The sequence below is a fragment of the Seriola aureovittata genome, chromosome 1 (genome assembly GCF_021018895.1).
Source record: "Seriola aureovittata isolate HTS-2021-v1 ecotype China chromosome 1, ASM2101889v1, whole genome shotgun sequence".
In the NCBI taxonomy this organism is placed as follows: domain Eukaryota; kingdom Metazoa; phylum Chordata; class Actinopteri; order Carangiformes; family Carangidae; genus Seriola; species Seriola aureovittata.
Window position 1 is genome coordinate 13,660,182 of NC_079364.1, and position 21,594 is coordinate 13,681,775.

The 21,594-nt window shown below is 40.4% G+C and overlaps 1 protein-coding gene across 2 annotated transcripts; it reads right to left on the reverse strand.

The window, feature by feature from the left end:
- Nucleotides 1-1,228: 1,228 nt before the first annotated feature.
- Nucleotides 1,229-21,169, reverse strand: strc1 (stereocilin 1). 2 transcript variants are annotated; one of them, XM_056384805.1, is made up of 29 exons: nt 20,239-21,169; nt 19,298-19,996; nt 19,172-19,196; nt 17,323-18,688; nt 15,948-16,763; nt 14,718-14,783; nt 14,516-14,626; nt 14,187-14,341; nt 12,680-12,863; nt 12,011-12,126; nt 11,368-11,497; nt 11,099-11,281; nt 10,375-10,413; nt 10,104-10,274; nt 9,701-9,841; nt 8,992-9,053; nt 8,721-8,856; nt 8,513-8,601; nt 8,271-8,406; nt 7,888-8,084; nt 7,164-7,254; nt 6,690-6,861; nt 6,335-6,510; nt 6,034-6,189; nt 5,154-5,296; nt 4,898-5,046; nt 4,600-4,697; nt 3,169-3,319; nt 1,229-2,007 (listed from the first exon to the last, which is right to left on the reverse strand). In XM_056384805.1, the coding sequence occupies exons 1-29, from the start codon at nt 20,279-20,281 to the stop codon at nt 1,898-1,900; spliced, it is 6,111 nt and encodes a 2,036-aa protein (XP_056240780.1). In that variant the 5' UTR covers nt 20,282-21,169; the 3' UTR covers nt 1,229-1,897. The 2 variants fall into 2 exon arrangements, with proteins under 2 accessions (XP_056240780.1, XP_056240770.1); XM_056384795.1 differs by having other exon boundaries at nt 12,680-12,866; nt 20,239-21,168.
- Between the last annotated feature and the right edge of the window lie 425 nt (nt 21,170-21,594).

A 21,594-nucleotide genomic window follows, 5' to 3' on the forward strand; every position in this document is an offset into this window, starting at 1 on the left:
CACTGATCAGGCTCCCCGGATATTTTTATTTGAATAGTAAACACAAGGAGGGTGCTTGATACGGTACCTACAATATGTCGACATGTTGTTATGTCTGCTTTTTTTATTGGCAGTTTGTAAATAAAAAGTATAAGTTGGTAAGCTTTTCATAATTTTTTTCTATGTATCAGACCCTTGATTTAGCCTACGATCTCAAATTTTTCAATTTTCAATACTTCAAACCCGCTATGTGTACAGCATGTGAGGATGCTTTCAAAAATAATGCTATGAATAGTTCAATTAACTTCTTACAATTTGCAGTAAACAGAAAGAAATGTGAAATTAGTATTTGTTGTGACCACACTTTGCCTTCAAAACAGCACCAATTCTCTTCAGGACACTTGTCCGCAGTTTTTCAAGATTACTTGGCAGGTAGGCTGTGCCAAGCATCTTGGAGACTTGGGAACTTGCCACAGTTTTTCTATGGATTTAGTCTGTCTCAGTGTCCTCTGTCTCTTCATGTGATCCCAGACTGACTCCATGATGTTGAGATCAAAGCTCTCTGGGGTCACACCATCTGTTGCAGGACTCCTTGTTCTTCTTGTTGCTGAAGATAGTTCTTTTTGGCTCTGGCTGTATGTTTGGGGTCATTGTCACACTGCAAAATGAATTTGGGACCGGGCAGACACCTCCCTGGTGGTATTGCATAATGGATAAGAATCTAAGTATCTAAATTAATATACAGTACATAACCTTACAATGTCTTACAGATAGCACATTAGGATTTAGGGTAAATGCTGTTGCAGCACTTTGCTGTCCTGGGTCAGATACTATTTTCATACAGTCTATAAATAAGTCCATAATTATAATATTTAACTTACAATCCCATAATGTTGACTTAAAGAGTAAATAAACTGACTTTTGTATGAAATCTACTGTACATCTCACAATTTACACAAAGTAGATCGAAGTTATAATAAATATAAGTTTATATACATATGTATGTATGTATATATATATATATATATATACACACACATAGTTAATAACTCAGATAAAAGAAGCCCACTATAGCGCCCTTTAATATTTGGGAGCTGTACGCCTCCATACTCATGTTGTCATAGATAAACATCAAACATTATACACAGTCTTACTGCCAATGTGAGATATTAATGAGTACTGTGAGAAGATCATTTTGAACAATTCTATTTCATGTGCATGAGTGCTAAAAACAGACAGAGTCGGTCAGTGAGAGTGCTTCACTTTAATAATTTAGGTCTATATTTATCACACCAGAAAGTGTGCACAACAATACAAAACTCACAGCAAAATAGACTGAAGTTGACCAATACTAATAAATCAGGTCTTATTGGGTATTATGTAATCAACTGACAATCGATATATAAATGTAGCAAAGATTAATGCTCTTACTCTGACCAAAATATTATATAATTTCACAAAAATATATATAACTTTGTAGGTTTGCAAGACAACTTTGATTAGTTAATAATGACTTTATAATAACTGTTTAATATTTTTAAGTGTTTGGGTTGCTTTTCTGGGTATGGCGTCACATCCCTGAGAAGGATACATCAGGACAGTAGGGTTCATACAGGTTTATCAAAATATAAATAAATAAATAATTAAAATAATCCTATGGATGTTGGTAAGACTTGATGGATTTATTGTTTATACTGTGAAAATGTTTTTTTTCTTTGAATTAAACCTTTAATTTGGTTTGTTTTGTGCTCAATGTTAAAATGTTAAAGTGATAACTGCACAAAAGTCTTCCTGGACACAGTATAGAAATCCTGAAGTGCTGCCTATTTCAAAGAGGTATGTTATTGCACAGATCAATGAGATCATCTTGGTTCTGTGGCCAAGGAGGTGTCTCCTGATCCAGCAGGGGTGAGTGGGGTCATGTGCCAGGGCAGATCAGGTCATGGCAGGGCAGGACAATCAGCAGCATCAGCAGTCCCAGTATGAGACACACAGGACTGTGGCTCAGCGCCAGCCCCAGTGACTTCCCTATATGAACACAGTGAAACCAATACAAATGTAGAGCCATGCAAAATATGATCCCTGCGGCTTATGTGTCTTTGTACATTATCTCAAAAAAACACAGTGAAACAAATTTTAGAGTTTTTGACTACACTTTGAGTTTTTCAGTTAGCAATAAACACTGGTATAGGATGTAAAATGACATTCCAATGTAAGTAATATAATACAGTAAATAGAATAATATTCAAGTGAACCATTTCTGTTTGGGTTTTTTTTTTATTTTTTTTTTTTTATAAAATGTACGACGATGACATCATAGAAAGCACATATGAATTTCACAATTACTTTCAATGTGACAATGTGTCATCCGTTTCTCAAGGGCTGCACTGTGTCCCAATTCTACACTACATACTACTCTAACCATGTATGAACTGTGTTTACATTTAATAAATAATTTCAAGAGGCATATGTGTAGGTTTTGCAAAAAAAGCCCATTGGTACGAAGAGAATAAAGTGCTAAAATATCAAATAGACAGCACCAATTTTCACAGGGATTGTCTATCTTTTCTATGAACAAAAAGTTATGCCATCAGAATAATTTTTCATCAAAATAAGATTCTACAATTATATAAAAATTCTACATAGAGGGGATTTAAGTACACTAGAAGATGTCTATAGGCATTCTGTTCTTTGAGTATGCTGCTGATACACAAAGGAAATAGAGGAGCTACTTACAGCTGAAAAGCGAAATTAAAACAAATTGCAGATGATGCTGAGACAGATCCAGGATGATCTCAGACAAGAAAACAAAAAATAAATTATTACATCTTTGAAAAAACATTTTAGCTTTTTCTTTGTAAATTTCATGTGGCAATAGCTTTCCACAGTAGTAGTAGGAACGATATGTGTCAGTGCCCATCTTGCGTCATTTCCCTTTGGAGCAAACATTAAGTACTTTATTTCTTGTATACAGACGTAAAATACACTATGATGGGAATATTAGTTTATAATACAGTATACTACAGTGTATAGTATTAGTATGGAATTGGGACACAACTTTGGTTAGAGCTTTGAGGGAGGTGTTCACCAGATAAACTGAATTCGGCAATTCTGAAAAATTAAGTATCTTTCTGAGAATGACCCGTCTTTACAATTTCTAACAGAGTTTCAAATGTTTCAGTGGTTTACCTCTGAAGTCTACAGGCCTGTTCTCCCAGGGTGTCAGCACCATAGCCAGGGCTGTCCTCTGAACATCTGACAGAACAGACAGCTGCTCATTTGTTACTGCAGTCGCCTGCTCATAGGAGAACATGCTGATCTGTCTGTGGTTTAATGCCACCTTGAGGAAATGACGAAACAGAGAGGCACATAGAAACAGAGAAACTGATGAGCAGGGATAAGATGAGACAACTTAAGGACTTGTTAAAATAAATTGTCTCAAAAAGTCAAAACAAGGCTGTAAAATGTTTTAATAAGTCTTAATTTACAAAAAAAAAAAAAAAAAAATGGTCTTGAATATTTACTGCCCTACCGAAACAATTAAGTTGAGAAAAAAGGGTTTAAAGTTTCTGTGTAACAGACAGAAAGTTATACCAGATAATGCCCTCATTTTGTGACTTTTAAGGCAGCGTAACCGTTTAAAATACACTGTCTCTCCCGTGGGAAGCTTTGGCCTTGATAGTGCTACTATAGGTGTGTTTTGGTCTGCACTGGACTCAATCTTTACATAACCTTGACAAATTATACATTGTTTGAAAGTATCCGCCCAGCTAGCTTTCATTTGATATACTCATAGCTCTCTTGCTTTAGCATCCTAGATGGCTTTCTGTGACAGCTGTGGTTTATTTTATTTCTAAGGCATAATTATTTTAATATGATAAAACAGATGCAAAGAATAATGCAAATTTTACACTGTGACTTCTCAGAAAATACACATTTTAAAATTGTAATATTTTTCATATGATAGAAGGACAAATTCTGGTCTTAGCTTTGACCAAATATGTATTTGCAGCATTTTGGCATTTTACAGCAGTAATGTTAAAACTGTAGGTTGTTAGGAGAGGTTGTGGGATGGTTCAACAGTGTCTGTATATACAAGAGGCTGCTCAGTCCTCTTTTGTGCAGTTTCAATCACCACCATCTGACCTGTAGTAATCACTGTCACTGCTGCTGGCTACTGAAGCTATTTGCTAAGAATTGACTCGTGAAGAAAGTGTCAATTTTAGCAAAAACTTAAATCAACTTAAAGTCCAGGTCACATTAATTTAATTAATTATGTCCTTAGGAATCATTGTTATCTAACTCTGGGAAGTGCTGAAAAAATGTAATAATCATAAATAATTCTAGATCATATTGTCCCTAATGGTTTTCCATCATGCACTCATCCTTTGGCCTGTTTGACTAGTATTAAATTTTATTCTGTGTAGTATTAAAAATGTCTTAAAAAGTCTTGAATTCAACTTGCTGAACCATACAGAATCCATGATCAATATACCAACATGAACATAGATCAAGACACTTTGGACCCCAGAGGAAAAAATGAATAAAAAGCTCTGAAATCCTCTTAAATCACAAGAGCCTGTGAATATTGTTTTGTTGTTTTATTAAGAGTCAACTTACATAAAACCGTGCAGGTGGTATTATTGAAATAGCCATAGGTGTGATTCCTTCGATTTGCTCTTTCACCAAAGCTGACATGGGGAAGTCTGGGAGACCAGCTGTAGAGAGTGGAAAATGTTTCAAAGACAGTGAAGTAGTGCAAAGGTCACCTGAGTCCAGCTACAAGACACACAAGACATTTAGAGGGTGCCAAGAAAACAAATAATGAAAATAAGATAACTTTGACTCGAGGTTGTTAGCACACATTGCATGAGGCTGAGCTACAAATGTTCAGGCAAAGACAGTGAGTGAATCATACCTGCTAGAACCCCGATCTCAATGAAGACATCAGTTCCCCATGAGCTTATGGGTCCAAAAGCAAGGCTGTGGGTCAGCAGCCCAACAAGCGCCTCCAGCTGCTCCTCTGAGCAGGGCAGTGTCAGCTGACCCAGCCAGAGCACCGCCTTACTGCAGCCACCAGGGGGAGACACAGCATGAGAAGAGAGTCAATTCAAATGTCAAACACCAGGGGCATCAACACCAACATCTTAAAATGCCTTTTGTTATTTGCTCACCTGAATTCTACGGCATTGAAAGAGTTAATCTCTGCGGTTTTAGCTCCGCACACAATATACCCCATGGCCACCAGTGTGCTGGAGTCAAGCTGGCTCGGACTCTGTTTGGTGGAGTTTAACACGGTGGTAAAGAGTGCAGCCAGCTAGGATGAAAACAAGAGTTATGATCTAGACATGATCTTTTAATGTACACTCAGTATATTAGGAACACCCAGCTGAAACTAATGCAGTCTAATACAACAGCCCTGCAAAAAGTCCTGGTGTTTTTAGAGTAGTAGTAGTTGATTCAACTTTATGGTCATTTTGAAAGCTTTGTTTGTGCTATTGTGCTGTTGAACTAGATTGGGTTATACTGACAAGTGTTTCTAACATTTAGTCTACTCTCATTGGTCTGAATAGGATCAACAAACTATTACAAAAAGAGGTTTGTCACCCTCTGCTTTGCGCCATGTTGTTCTTTGCATCTGTTTGCCTCTGTTATCCCACTTTATTCAAATTAAATGTATCATTCTTTCATTTACGTATCGGACTGATTTCTGTTACAATGAAACAGGTCTTGATTAAATTTTTGTGGTTCTCAATAGGGTTGAATACTGGTGCATTAATTTACAAGGGCAAACAAACACCCACACCAGAGGTGTCCAACTATACCGTCTGACTACTGGAAATTAATTGACATCTGCCTCTTAATCAGAATCAAGAATTCACAGTGAAAAATTTCACACTTTACACACTGTGAAATACACATTTTAAAGCATAATATCTTATAGGGTAAAACAAACATTTTTTGATATTAACTGACCAAATTTGTCCAGTAGGTAATGCAAGCAGTATAGTAAATTAATGTTACCATGTTAACTGTTGTGGCCAAAGCAGTTACCTGTCTGTTGCTCCAATTGCTGACAGCACCCAGAGCAGCGATGCTCCTCCGCTCAGTCAATCGGAGGCTACTCAGCTCCTCTACTGTCAGTTCTATCGCTATTCCACCCAGCTGAGAGATCACAGACTGGGAGAAGGAGGAAACGGGGCCGTATATCTTCATGTACAGATGTCATTCCAAAGGGAACCAGCAAAGACAGAGTAGACACGCACTATTAAGACCTGTGACTGAGGACGGGAAACTACCCTGCCCAGCCTTAAATCAAACACGTCGAATGAATTAGACTACAGATGAATCTCACCTGTTTGACCTTCTTGAGCACCTGGTTGCGTTGGTAGGATGCAAGAAACGGGTCATGACCCATTAGCTCCAGACAGTTGGAGAAAGCGGATGGAGACATGCTCGTCAGACTGCTGGAGGTCCAGGCAGCGGGAGCTATTGTATGTAGAATCTCACAGGAAGGAACCATAGGAGTCGCTGGTCGAGGACACAGACACAAATATCTGATCAGGAGATGCTGATGACTTGATACAGCATATCACTTCATGTGAAGCATGTGACGTCAACAACTTCTATTATAAAAAGGAAAAAAAATATTGTTTTATTTATTTATTTATTTTTAATTAAGTGTTCTTGGCTTAAACAACAATGCTCACGTGACAGAGGATTTATTTTGAGGAAGCCCAGGAAAAACTGAAGGACAAACTGCTGCTTTTGAAAAAATTCCATCCTCTCGTTCTCGTTCAAACAGTGGCTCCCCACATCGCCACGTTCCCACTGACGCTGGTTCATGAACAGTTTCTCTATATTCCCCACGGTCATCAACGCCTGTGGGAACACAAACAACAACACACATTTAGAGACACAGATACACACTTATAGTTTACGGGAAAACAGGAACTCCACCACCTGATCCTGACACCTACTGGAGATGTGACACCTGAGGGATTTATTTACATGCCTTCATGGGCCTGGCCTGGAATAGGAATCAAGTAACAATCCCAACACCTCACTGTGGATTTCTGGACATCGAATGAATCTGTTACAGGGGCGAGCTTCAGATTTTATTCGATCTGAGGATCATTTAAGATGTAATACCAAAATGAATCAAAGCACAGCTTTGAACTCACCATGGAAATCTCCTGCAGACTGCTCTCAGGCAGGAAGAAGAGAAAGCGGTCCACCTGACTGAGTGTTGTCTGGTTCCAGTTCTTGACCGAGCTGAGAGGAAACATCGGAACACTTCATCATCTTCCCTCAATTTCCTGCTATTTGATTAGCTGGTATGCAAACAGCTTTTGTCACATGAAACCGCTCCCATATAATTTTGATATTATGCTTAAATGTAAACTTACACATCTCACTCTATAGGTTGACAAAGTCCCACATACTTTAAAGCTCTAATCTATTAGATAAACTCTAAAAAGGACATCATTACCAGGCTGATTTCTCAAGTTTACTTAGTTGTATTTTGTCGCAAGAGAAACTGGAAAATTTGCTGATTAACTCATAATGGTAAAATATAATATAAAAAAACCTAAATTCAGTGACTATTAACCTTTTCATTTAAACCAAAGACAAATTATGTTATTTAATTTTTATCTATTTAATATTATTTCATTATTTTTACTTTTATTTTAGTTTATGTATTTAATGCAATTTTCTTTTTTGATATTTTCTTTTTATAATGGAAATATTATTATGCTTTTTTTTTTTTTTTTTTTGGCTTACCAGACACATGCCCAGCATATTTAATGGCATGGTTATACTGCTTTGCTGTTTGTAAATTCATTGTTCAATTAAACAAAAAACAAGTATTTTGTAGCCCCTGTCAGTTTGAGGTGATAATTTTACCCAAAGGCGGCAGGGTCTTGCAGGATACGAGCCACTATGTCCATCTTGCTCCTGGTGTAGCAGAGCCCCAGAAGAAAATAAAGGTTGTCAATGAAGAAGCTGCGGTCCACCTGAATGAAAACCTCATCCCCCACAAACGGTGCCATAACGCCCAGTGAACGAAACTCCTCCTCAGTGAACACCCCTGTGTACATGCCCTGTAGAGAGGAAGCCCACATATCACTGATCACACTGCAAACATAACAAACAACTAAAACTCTGCACTGTTAAACACACATCTTCCTGTTTTCAAACTTGGCTCTCCATCGTCTTGTTTCTTTGCCTTTTTTACTTTTTAAAATAGTAGAGGGATCTGAAAAGCAACACAGTGTAGCTGAACTGACCATCCCCTGCACCACTTTGTCCACCAGCAGCTCCTGTTTTGTTCTAGCCAGCAAGAGAAAGTGACGAGGGTCCTGAATAATCATCTTCCTCAGAGTGTCCATCATATCTGCAGGAAACTTCTTAATAGTGCTCACACTGCAAGTAACCACACAAACACACAGGAACATATCATAATGAGATGAAGAAATATTTCAAAGTTATGTCACCACATTAACAGTGGAATGATTAACTTGTGACTTACGGCATGGACAGGGCAATCTCAGCGCCAAGATTTTTAAGCAGCTCAGAGAAGAACTCCAGCTGATACAGCTCCTCAATCACACACTTTTTCTGTCCAGAAGAACAAAGACAAATGACAATGAATGTTTAGATATAAATATATATCACATGCACTATACTGTAAAAGAATGAAGTCAAATATCTTATAAAAAGCAGAATGGCAAATTTACCAGTGAGGTGTGAAGAGGACCAGGCTGCTGTCTGAGGACGGCCAGGATTCTTATGACTGCGGACGGTGACGAATCAGCCTGAAACCGTTCCTTTAAGACCTTGCAGTTCACACCTTGACCCAGTGTTCCCAGACTCCTAATTGCATAAAATAATGCTGAAATAATGCTACAACGAACCAACAAGGTTAAAAGACACTAAGAAAAATAAAATCGGCTGCCGATAGTTTTCAAAGGAATGAGCACATTTATCACAGATATGAACTGTACTTACAGAAAATGTTGTTTGACCATGTTTGGTTTATTATCAAGCACCTCTCTGAAAATTGCTTTGGCCTGAGGAAGAAAATGTAAAGAAATGTTATTTTTTGTAGTTGCTGTAACATGTTGTTTTATGCAGGTTCTGAGCTGCTTTCTTCCCCAGTTTTCCTTATGAGAGACGAGAGGGCAATCTGATATTAGCACCGTATTTGTCTGTGCTGTTTGTATTCACAGGCAAGTCCATTCACAGTGTCAGTGTTGATGACGTCTCCACTTAATAATTTAGCAGCTCATCAAGATACTGTCATATGCACCCTCTCATGACAAACAGAGGAAGCACGAAGAGATCATCACACAGAGTAAAAGTCGCAGGGTCAGGGTAAGATGCTTTCACATATTCACACACTGTAAGCGACACTGTGTTGGTGGCCAGTGGGGCCAATTATTAATTCATCACTGTTAATCTCTAAATTAAAGCTTTTCTATTTATGCGTGAACAAGCAAAATTCTAGTGTACAAGCAAAACAAAGTTTACCGAGGTCAAAAGATAAATCTATCACGCACATTTTTACAGGATAGTGCAAAATATAACTGTTTACCACTTTGCATATGCACCCTGTGATGGGGTCTCATAAACACATTTTTTAAAAGGCACTGAGCACAACAGGTTTAATATCATGGTTTTTACGACGTGTGCTGATGCATGATGGGCTGTGCAATACCTGCTGTGTATTCCAGGGTTTTGTGGATAGATTGATGCTGTTGTTCACAAGCAGACGGGTCCTGGCCAGGACACTGAGCAGAGGCGTGCAATAGAGCAAAGGCTCCACATCATCCAACCAACTAACCACTTCTGGGAAGCCCTGGTCAAAACAGAGGTAAGACAACACAAGGAACAGTTTTACAGTTTGTCCTCTACAGAACAAAAAAAAAAAACTAACTATATATAATAACTATAAGTCTGATAGCTCAAATATGAAATCTACCAAGAGAAAGTGACAAGCTTTACTCTTTTATTTGCATATATAAAATAACGAGTGTTTGAAGTGAGGGAAATTACTGCAGGTTCATTATTCCAATTTCGCTTTCATTTTATTTTTCTTTCCTCTCCCCACGTATTCATACCCATAGTTTGGTGGCGATAGCGTTGGCTTGTGGTGGGCTGAGGCCTGGTGTGTGCTGGGCCATGGCGGGCAGAGATGACAGCAGCCTGTCAGAGGTGAGGGTCAACAAGGTCTCTGTCTTCATTCCCATGATGAGGGAGCCGAGCTCCTGCAGCTGGCCTGGAGCGGTCAGCTGGGCAGAGGGGAGGAAGGTGTGTGGGACAGGGTGTAAAAATGCAGAGAGGATCTCTGTACTAAATTCACATTGTGATGCGTTTACAAAATCAACTCACTGTGGTAGTCGAAGACAGTTTGTCTACAATTACAGAAGCCTGAAAAACATACAGAATGACAGCAAATGAATAAAAATAAATTACCTTTCAAGTAGTGATTTTTACTCAAACTCTGTTTATATTAGGTGAAATATTCATATCATATCTTCACCATTCACTAAAATAAAAAATAAACTTCTGTGGGCTTCAACAGCTGTGGTCCACACAGCATGTTTGTCATGATGGAGTTGACAAACTATTTGTAAGTCTGAAGAGGTTAATCATCTCAAGACGCCCTATGAAATATAAAAGCAAGACAACAGCTGTGAGGCTGAGGTAAAAGCAAAAGGCTCTAGTTCAGATAATAGTTGAAGGTGGAGTAAAGCTCTGGTCTTTGCCTCATGAGCCACTTCACCTCAGGGGTCACTGTGCTGAAGACCCACTGCCTGTCAGCTGTTCCTCAGCAGCTACAAGCTCCACCAGCTGCCAGGAAACTTAACCATGTACAACAATCAATGGCTTGTGCAGTGAAAGGGACTGAGTAAATCCCCACTCACTGACACCTGATCTTTGTTTTGTACAAAAGACTCAGTTCACTATTTAAAAAAAAAAAACTTTATATGGCAAAAGAAATTGAGCTATAGATGATGTGTGTGTGTGTGTGTGTGTGTGTGTGTGTGTGTGTGTGTGTTCGCCACTTCCTACATCGTCCACTCTACATTACAGGTGGAGGTCGCTCCTCTACCTGTGCAGGGCTGAAGGAAACAGAGTCGAGGGCAGGGAGGACAGCATGCAGCTGTGATGGTGTGAGGCCCTGCAGGAAAGTCACACCCAGCAAGGGCAGGAGGTGTGGGAGCTCTGCCAGCTGAGCAGGACTGAGCGAGGAGGGGGCCTTCAATTCTGTGCTGTTCAGTAACAAACTGGAAATCTACACAAGCACAGAGACAGTATATATCTATAATTATTAATTATTAAAAATAACAAAGAAATGCTTATTAACTTTTCTGTTCTTACCAGATGGTTGGACAGGTTGAGTCCCTCACGTGTGCAGTTCATAACGATGTCCTGGATGACACTGGAAGCCTCAGTGCCTTTGTACACAAGGAGGTCCTTTGGGTCTGCCAGGCATGAGAGTTTACCCAGCCTAAAATTACATACAATGTTTAACACACACCAACCAGGGAACAGACAACTTTCCTTTCAAAAAGCTAAGTGCACATTTTCTTAAAAAAATTTAATTACAAAAGAAAATGGTTAAGCTCATGAGGAGCATTTATGGGGTCAAGTCTGCAGAGGTACTTTCTTTTGATTCAGTGACTGTTTTGCCGATAGCACAAATGACCACTGCATAAATGTCTGATATTTAAATGTTAAGTCCACAAATGCAGAAGAGAAAGATGTTTGCAGTATAATGGTTCAGTTTAGTTATTTGTTTACATTTTTTATAAAAATGTATTTCTGACTGTTATTTCAGTCCATAACAGGCTACCGCAAATTACTTATTCTACTTGTTTTCTTATTATCTGATCTATCATCCCCAATGTCATTTACCCTTTAAAAAAAAAAAAAATTTAACACTGCTGCCCACCAGACACTATATTGTTAAGGTTCTAGTTAGATTCATGTCTAATAAACAGTGTCTGTGGTTATTCCAAACCTGGTAAAATCCTGAGCTGTCAGGTTTGTGAAGGTGCTGATGAGGCTGCGAGCGATGAATTCCTGCTTTAGAGAAGTGAGGTTGTTTCTCTGCAACACATCCAGCCCGTCCAACAGCTGTGGATAAACACAGTGAAATATATAGAATTTTTGGGAGTGTCTATTAATTAATTATAACAAAACAAGGTCACATTCATCTGGGGGGAAACAGCTCAGCTAGGTCTGTTCAAAGGTAACTCAATCTGTCCAAAGCTCACTCATTAGCATTTTATCTTGTTTATCTCATACATACAAAAACCAAACTGCAAATATGTCAACATGTAGTTATTCTGTATGTTGTAGCTAAGCTAAGCTAAACTAAGCTAACCAGCTGCCTTTAAAACTATTAAAACTATTCCTTCTTTTACATTCATGTTTTAGTGCTAGGGAGATCAGTAGCAGACTATTTTCCGGTCATTGTTAATTCATGTGTTCCTATCTTTACTTATTGAACATTACTGACAAGCATATGACACACATTGGTGGTGACAGAGAAAGAAGACGCTGTCTGAGCTTTCTTTTGACCAGTATGTGACAAGTAGTCCTGCTGTGCCCTGGGGCTAATCGAACTCACAGAGTCCTGGTTTCTCGGGTTTCCCAGCCAGGTGTCAGAGCTCAGAGGTGCTGTTACCTGAGCAGATGAGAGGTGTTGGAAGTTGCGGAAGGGCAGGTAGGTGATCAGGTTTCCAGTGTCCCTGATGAGTGACTGATGACCTCTGCTGATGTTGGATGGAGACATCACTTTGCTGTACCACAAGCCAAATGCCTCCCGCTGGTCCAGAGTCATGTGCTCCAAGTTTCTGTTAATGGTCTCCCTGCTAGAAAAAAATATATATGTATATAATATAAATAAATAATATATGAGAAGATTGATACCCCTTTAATGAATCTACCAGGATGCAATAAGCTTGCCTTATGCTTGCAGCATAAAGACCTGGAACCAGGGGGAAACAAACAAATAAACCAAACAAAACAAAACAAAACAAAAACCTACATGTAAAAAAAAAAAAGCAATTGTGGTTCTTTTTTTTTATGTTTGGACAGAGCCAAGCGACCTATTTTCCATTATTTCCAGTCTTAATTGTAAGCTTAGCTTATTGCCTGCTGACTCCATGCTACATATAATATTTAGCCTATAGATGTCATAGTTGTACCTAAGTCTCAGCAGGAAAGTGAATAAGTGGGATGTGGCAAGGAAGGTCGGCGGTAGTCATGGACAGTTGTACTGCTGATCTACTGTTCTATTGTTTGCAGCATCAAATAAAAAAAACTAAACTGATGATTATGTAGAATTTCAGGAACATTGTGATTTTCCACATTTAATGACCCATGAATCAACATAAAACACCTACACACACATTAGAAGCTCTTTCTAGATTGAAATCGAGTCAGTGAACTAGTTTCCTTTACTTGCTATGTATAATGCATGTTCCTGGCACCTCGGGGTGCAATGACACATCAATTCTCACCGAAGCCCGACACCAGGCCAGTGACCAGATGGGAGCAATAACGTATGTAGGAAAGTGAGACTGCATGATTGTGCACCAGTGAAATAAATCAGGGTGTTCATCACATATTCTCTGCAGATGTAACAAGGAGACAAACTCAGTAACCACTTTGTTGCTAGAATAAACTACATTCACCGTTAAGGTGCATAACATGGTGCATTCTCCCAACAGAATTGTCCATTTGGCATGTTACAGTGAATGAATGCACCCTGTCAACATGGATTACTCTCAGCCAGCTTTTAGGCACAGGTTTAGCCGAGAGGTTTATACTCGTGACTGTCATGCCTCGTGTTCAACAGATCCAAACATGTATTCTTAATCACACAGTTTCCGACTTGGGTTAATGAATTAGATTCTGGTACAACTTCTCCTACTGGCAAAGTGCAGAGAGAAAACAATCTTGGAGACAAAAAGTCCAGCAACAGAAAAACAATATATTTAAACTGTGGCCCGAAAAAATGTTTATCTGTTAATATTCCAGAGTACAAAATTAAACAGCATCACAAATGAAAAAGTTCAGTCTTAGTATTCACACGCAGGTGCATCAGAGAAATAATAATCCCTGATAAATGCGTTTCATAATAGTGGGTATTGGGTCATTAGAGACAACAAGCTGACACCATCACTTACACAATGATGTTGTTCTGCAGTGAGGGCAAAGATTGGATGTCAGCTGGGCTAGCTGAGGCCAGCAGGGGAGCCAGCTCAGGGAAGAGACTACCATCTTTTACCACGTGGGTCTGGAGCAGCACTGACACCATCGTGGACAGGTACTTATCTGGCAACTGGAAAAACAGAAGCAAATACCAGTATTGTATCAGCAAGAATGTGGACTGTGTAATCAACTGGACTAAACAGACTCTATGCGTGAAGCACAGACGCAAGAATCCTAGGAAGAGAGAACCAAATGTGGTTAGTGTATAGGTTTCACATGCACGTCAAAGGGTGTGCTTATTCACCTGCAGTCTCCCCTTGTTTCTGCTGTAGTACTGAAGGATCAGTCTGACGGTGGAGATGTGAGCTGTACTGAGCACTGACCTCAGGCGGCTCAGCGGTATAGTGAAGTACTCCTGGAAACATAGACACATGTGGGTATTAGTCCAAATAAACATACGTTTTACAACTTTACATTATCATTTAGGTGATGATAGTATATCTTACGTTAATGACAAAGACTCCATCACTGGTCACATCTCTTGCCGTCTGCATCAAGCTGGTTAGTACTGTCTACAGAAGAAAAAAAACACACACACATTCAGTTTAGACACTATCTGAAGAGACATTAATGGCAACATATGATCTGGGAGTCTGTTTTGACACATTATGTGAGCCTGTAGTGACTACATGCAAAGGAAGAGATTCATCATGTCGATATCGATGACAGGAGTGCAACAGTAAACCAGCTGTAGGCTGCCTGTACACTGGGGGTCGACTGCTATACAGTGACACAAATTGTAACTGATATGGATGAATAATTAGATAAACTATAAAGTCAATGAATTGTTCTACGCAGAAACTGATTGAGTCCGTATGAATAAAAGATGAGGGAGAATCTCTATTCTCACTCTGCTCTGATTAACCTGCAGAGTGCATTTGCAAGAGAAGTCTTGTCCATTCTCACAGTATAAGAAGTAAAAATGGCAAAAAGTTAAAATCCCCAACCTCAGATAACTAAAACAGTAAAATGCTACTTAGACATTATTGAATGAGAGATAATAACCCAGTATAATAATAGTATAGTATAATATAATATAACCAGTAGTCAGTGGAAAGTAACTCAAGACAGTTACTCAAATACTGAACTTTTTACTCCTCTACATCTCTGGCTCATAACATTAGTCACTAGTTACTTTACAGATTCAGACTATTAATATAAAACATAATCAACTAATACATTATAATACACCATTATTGATTCAGCTACCCCGCAGTATGTAATGTAGGTGAAATTAGCTGCACCTTTACCAGTAATATATATCATTTTGAAATGGGCCAATATCCATAAAGAGTACTTTCACTTTTGGTAATTTAAATACATTTTGATGCTACTACTTGTGTACTTTTGAAAGCTTGAACTTTACTTGTAGAGTATTTCTACATTGTGATAGTGGTACATTTACTTCAGTAAAAGACCGTAGTACTTCTTCCTCCACTAAGAGAAACCCTAACACTTCTGAATAACGAGTACTTTTACTTTTTACTTTTGATAGTTTTAGAACATTTTGCTGGTAGTACTTTAAGTACTTAAGTGAAACTTTTAACGCATGATTAGTAATTGCAGTAGAGTACTAGAGTATTTCTATATTGCAGTAATGCTACTAGAATGTGAATACTTCTTTCAAGGCTGATGATTTTCTTTTCAAACGTTTACTGCACAATCAAACTACCTACCCCGAAGCACTGCAGCAAGACCCTCTTTTTGTCAAAGTTGTTTTCCCTCTCGAGATAGCGAACTACAGACGCTAACACACTGAGTCTTATGTTTTCTGTGACATGCAGCGAGGTGTTCTGGACCTCCTCAAGAGCCAATAGGACCACTACAGTAGTGCTGACTGCCTGCTCCAGCACTGTAGCCACACGTGGAGTCAGCAGATCCTCCACCCTGGACCTCAGACTCTCCACCCAGCAGCGCACTATCATCTGCAGGGCCATACTGGGACTGGCCCCGGGCTGGCAGGCTGAGGTGAAGTCGGCTGAGCAGGTCCAGTTGAATCGCTTCACCAGGTTTCTGGCCAGACAAGAGTTAACTGCAGTGGTGCTGTTCTTGGTAGTGGTGTAGTTGGTGTAGGCGGTACATATGCTGCTCACCCAAACACTGGACGGCTCCCGGGACAGCAAAAAAAGAAGAATTGTGTTATGGCATATAGAGGAGACAAAATTGGCCTGATCGTGCTCCCAGCAGAGAGTCAGGAGGGCTGCATCTGGAAGAGATACACTCCAGCTGGAGTACTGGCACTGCTCAGCAGGGTCGAATCCACTCAGGTCACCTCCTTGTCCCACACCACCATCAGGAGACACCCCAGTATTTGAATGGTTAGCACAGTGCTGTATCAACCAGGTGTTGTCCTGATTGGTCAACAAGTTCTGGAGGATGGTATCATTGTTGCAGACTTTGGAGGTGAAGTTGGACGGGTCACTCTCAGCGCAGAGAGCTAGTTCAGTCATGTCCACGATGATGGGACGGGTCCACTCAGAGTACTTGCACACCTAAGGAACAGATGATGTGACTACATGATCAACATACAAATTCAGCACAATGGCATTTTAACTTGTTTTCTGTAGCAGTTTTCTGTTGCTCCTCTAGTGATTAATACTGCTGCCTTTAGTTCTCTATGTGCATATACAGAAGAGTTCATACAGAGTTCAAGACTTGTATATGGGGACGAATGTGTGTATGCGGACACATATAGTACAAGTACTGCCTTGTATTCATTCTGGTTTCCTTGTAGCAGAGGTGTGTGACCACACCAGCTGAAACTGCTGAACAACCAGCTGTTGATCCAATCACCTATTTATGTCTCTAGAATTACATGGTCTGTATGTTGTGCTGATGCTGGTCTTTTGACTGAAATGTTCACTTTTGTATTTCTTTTTTTCGCACGTGGAAAGAATTGAATCTTTTTGCATCTAAAGAGCCTCTCCTACTGTGGAGGCAATGTTTCTATGAAACGGGACTTAAAATAACATCTGTCATTCTTTTATTTGTGTATACAAGTTGATTAGACTTTGGATAAACAGAGCCATGTCATCCAGGTAAAATACCCACCTGTGGTAACACCTTTATGTCCTCTATGTCTGTGCAGACTGAAACCAGCCATTTGTTCTGAGGGTTTTCTAACAGCTTTTCAAACACAGGCGCCTTGCAGCAGACGTTCTTCTGAAAAGCCAGCTGATCATTGTGCCAACAGAAGCCAACCACCGAATCGTCCACCTGCCGTTCTCCCCACGTGTGGTAGTCACACCAGTCTGCGATGTTGAAGGGCAGGGTTGGCTCAGGGATTGGAATGGTAAGGGATGTTTCGCAGTGATTCTCGAGCCAAGCGTTTTCCTGATTACTCAGCAGGCTGTTTAGAAAAGTTTTGTTAGAGCAAACCTCTTTAGCGAAACCACTCTGATCAAGGCGGATGCATTGTAACAAAACATCTGGGGCGATTTGCATCAGATCATGCCACTCGGAGTACTGACAAGACTCTAACATTAAGGAATCTGGGTTAGGGAGTGGTAGGGGAGGAGGGACGTTTGTGCAGTTTGGCATGAACTGGAAATTGTCAGGGTTGGAGAATAAAAGCATGAAGAATCCGGTGTGCTCACAGATTAGTTTGGTAAGTCTGGAACTGTCCAGGCTCATGCAGAACTCCAGTAAGAGGGGGTCCACCGGCATTGTGGGCTGGTCAATCCACTGCTCATAGGTGCAGAAATGACTCACCATGTACCCAAGGTCTGCAGAGGAGTTGGAACAGTATGCATACAGCCAGCTGTTCATCCGGTCTGAGAGCAACTTCCTCATCAACAAGGCATTGTTACACACCTGCTTCACAAACTCCTCACGCTCATTATCACTGCAGAGTGTCACAAGGACGGCATCCACCATCTTGTTTTCCAACCAGCTGTTGTAGTTACAGGCGAGCAGTTTGAGGTTGGGGGCTTCTCTAGCTACTCGATGAGGCGTAAATTGAGGGAGGGAAAGAGTCTTAGAGGGAGGGGTGACGGCAGGGGAGGGCTGCGTGTCCCCAACACTGCAGTCAGGTGACCTGCTGAGGAGTGGAGACACCAGTGCCTGAATAATATAACACGTGGTGCTCCACACCTGCTCTATCTGGTTAGGGCGGAGGGAGTTTAGCGCCTGGCAAAAGGTGAGCACAGATGTAGACGACCCCACTCTTGAACCCGTGAGGATGTCAGCGCACAGTGTGTCATTGAGCCTGGCCAGATTGTGGCGATCACACTTGAGAAGGATGTCGTGGCTGTTTTCTATTGCCTCTGAGACGCTGCGCTGGAAGGGGACCCTGAGAGGACTCCGGCACTCTGGCCCTGGATATGTGCACAGAGACTGCTGTGGAGGCAGGAAGATGTCCAGGAGGATGTCAGTGATGGAGTCAGTGAAGGACCAGCTCACATTGTGGTTCATCCCCCTAAACAAAACACATTTAATAATTAATTTCTAATAGTCCTTTTTGTACATTTTAGTTTATATCCATGTTTACTGGCTAGTATCCTTCTTCACTGACTTTGTTGGTGGGTTGCTCTGCTTCTGAGCATGCGTTTCTCCCCATTTTGTATTCCCATGTCAATTTCTTGCCAAAAGGCACCATGGGAGTAATGGTTAATTTCTCCCCTGAGGTTTTTCTGCACACAGGCCTGTACCTGTGACTTTTCACTAACATGTTTGTAAATTGTTAATAGAATTTCATGCTGATAGAGCCATAGGATTGCTCCAACTCTGAGTCACCAAACAATGTCTATGTGAAAGATGAATGGGACGTTTACTTCCAGAACCAGGAGTGCCAGAGATAACAGCAGGAATGTGCGCACGCACAACACAAACAAAACAGACACCCAGTGTTAAATTCATGGCTCCACAGTTCTATTAGTGTTCAAAAGCTTCAGCGACTTACCACATAATGAGCTGCTTGAGATCTCCTGCAAAACAAGTGGGAAACCAATTTAAGCAGCATAAAGAATTTGTAATAAAGGTACAGTTTAGAAAAAAATGACATGGCACTACTCAAATGATGTTTTACCTTGCTTACAGGTCTCTTGTCCGTCTAAAGATGGTATTCTTATTCCAAACTGTAAAGCTATTTTGATGTAGTCCATTGGTACTTGGAGTAACATTGCCATGAACTTTGAGACATTTGTCACAGCTGCATCCATGAAGCCGCTCACAGAGCTCATCAGAGTCCCAGAAAGAGGGATACTTGACAGTATATTTATAAAGGTTTGCTGAAGACCATTTAGTGCTGTCGCCACTGACTCCTCCATCCTGAGGTAGGCCCCGGAGAAGCTGAATGACTCGGCATTGCTGTTCAGAGGAGAGCATGTCTGGGATCTCAGAGACGACACAAACATCAGCAGTGGCTTCCCTAACTCCAGGGACACAGTCTTTGTTAACTCTGCCTCAAGGCCACAGTCCTGCTTCCCAGACAAAATACAGACTAAAATTTTGGGAAGGTCATCTAAGAATCTCTCTCTCAGCAGCGGTTGGAAGAGAGCGTACAGGTTACTCAGTACACTATAGTATGCATCTAATGAAAACGTCTCCTCTGTGGGAGAGAAGATGAAGCTGCGTGTGTTTTCATTTTCACCGGACAAAGAGTGGATCTGGTTAATAACTTTCTGGATGTCTTCCTCTAATTTGGTGGCCTCCTCAGGATCCTGGTCAGTCTGTCTTTGTATTACTTTGGGTTGAGAATGCACTTGCTTGGCATCACATATGATCCCTGTAGACAATGAGAAAACAAACCAAAAAAAAACAAAACACAATTGTTCATCTCCTCTCTGCTATTGTGAAAACTGGAAAGTCACAAATTTAACATATCAAGGACTGTTTGATTTTTTTTTTTAATTCCTATTTAACCATTTAATTCCCATTGAGGTTTGAAAAGTCTTTGTTTCCAGACTTGATAAGAAAACAAAACACTGCTCCTTTCTAATAGACTAAAAGTGTCTATTTTGAACTTACCAAACAGGATGCACACCATGTACGCAGCTGGTGTCGACCGCATTGTAAGTCTCCTGAGTCAGACGCAAGCAGGCAACCAATCCAGATAGTAACAAATATATTCCGCTTGGTTTTATCCTGTAGATGAGACAGAGCTGTTCAGCTGAGGCAGAAGAGCCGGGTTAAGAACAGGCGTCATACTGGTCTAACTGCACAGACTCAGTGTTCACACAAAAACGCATTGAACCAGCTTGTCGTCCATCCATCAAAGTTCAACCTGCGCCCATCATCAGGCCGAGGTGACGCTCCCTCCTCTTACATGCCACTCTACTCTCAGAGGCCGCAGCCTCTTCACCTCCGCGTCTGCCTGCAACTCTACACCTGCCCTGAAAGCTGCGTAATTAAGGACTCCGGTAAAGGGCGCAGAGGTAGGTGCGAAGCTCAGGCTGTGAAACGCAGAGGGGATTTCGGCAACAAGCTCGGCCATCGCTGCTGAATTATTAACCGGGTGTGTTGATTAACTCCTCCGACTGAAACCCGAGTCCCGTCAGAGCAGCCAGAAGACACCAGACTGACGGCCGGAGGATTTACATGACATGTGCGCAGACTCTGGCAGACAAACTCTAATCCCCATGTACAACCTGATGTTGTCTCAGGGGTGTGATGCAGACATACACGTGAAGCAAAACAAACTGAAATGGCATCAATTAATCCCCCAGAAAAATTCTATTCGGGGGTAAATTATATTAATTTCAACGGTATTTTTTGTACATATTAACGCAATTCAATTGTGAATTCAATTGGGGTGCCAATTTAGAAAAACTCATTCAGGCTATACTAAATAAAATTTGTACCATAAATGAAAAAAGCTAAAAGTTCAGGGGTGGCTTAAATGTTTTCTGCTGAGCTTTACTGTTTTTAAAAAACTCTTTGGGAGAACCCCGTTCACATGAAATCCATTAATTGTTCATTTCAAATCTAAATTTAACAAGTTAATTAAATCAGTCATGTGAAAACAAACCACTCCTCAAAATTAAATGTCTATGTCTACTTTGGTTACTGAGCAAATTCTAAAAGACTATAAATTAAAATTACAGTGCAAACCCTGCTGACATGAATACTCATCAGTTGGGCCCATTTGAACTGAATAAATCAAAAAGGCACAGGGCCTAAGGTTTGTGAGTCTGTACATTTAAAGCTCGTACAATCAATAGTCTGTCCCTAATGTTTTAGTCAAAGATGGGGAAATAAATTTAGTGCTACAACTATTTGTGGGTGAGTGTAATGCAACTGTTCCATTAAAATGCACTATTCCTCCTTCGTCCCATCAATTGTCCTTCAGCATCATCGCAGACAGTCGAGAGAAATAAAAACAAA

What these genes read in the sequence shown, in the direction of transcription:
- strc1 (XM_056384795.1), bottom strand. Translation starts at nt 20,281, where the DNA reads ATGCGGTCGACACCAGCTGCGTACATGGTGTGCATCCTGTTTG. An exon ending in ATGGTCAAACAACATTTTCT is followed by an intron (nt 8,857 to 8,991) that starts GTAAGTACAGTT and finishes TTATGCAATTAG; the next exon opens with GAGTCTGGGAACACTGGGTC. An exon ending in GTCCTCTTCACACCTCACTG is followed by an intron (nt 8,602 to 8,720) that starts GTAAATTTGCCA and finishes TCTTCTGGACAG; the next exon opens with AAAAAGTGTGTGATTGAGGA.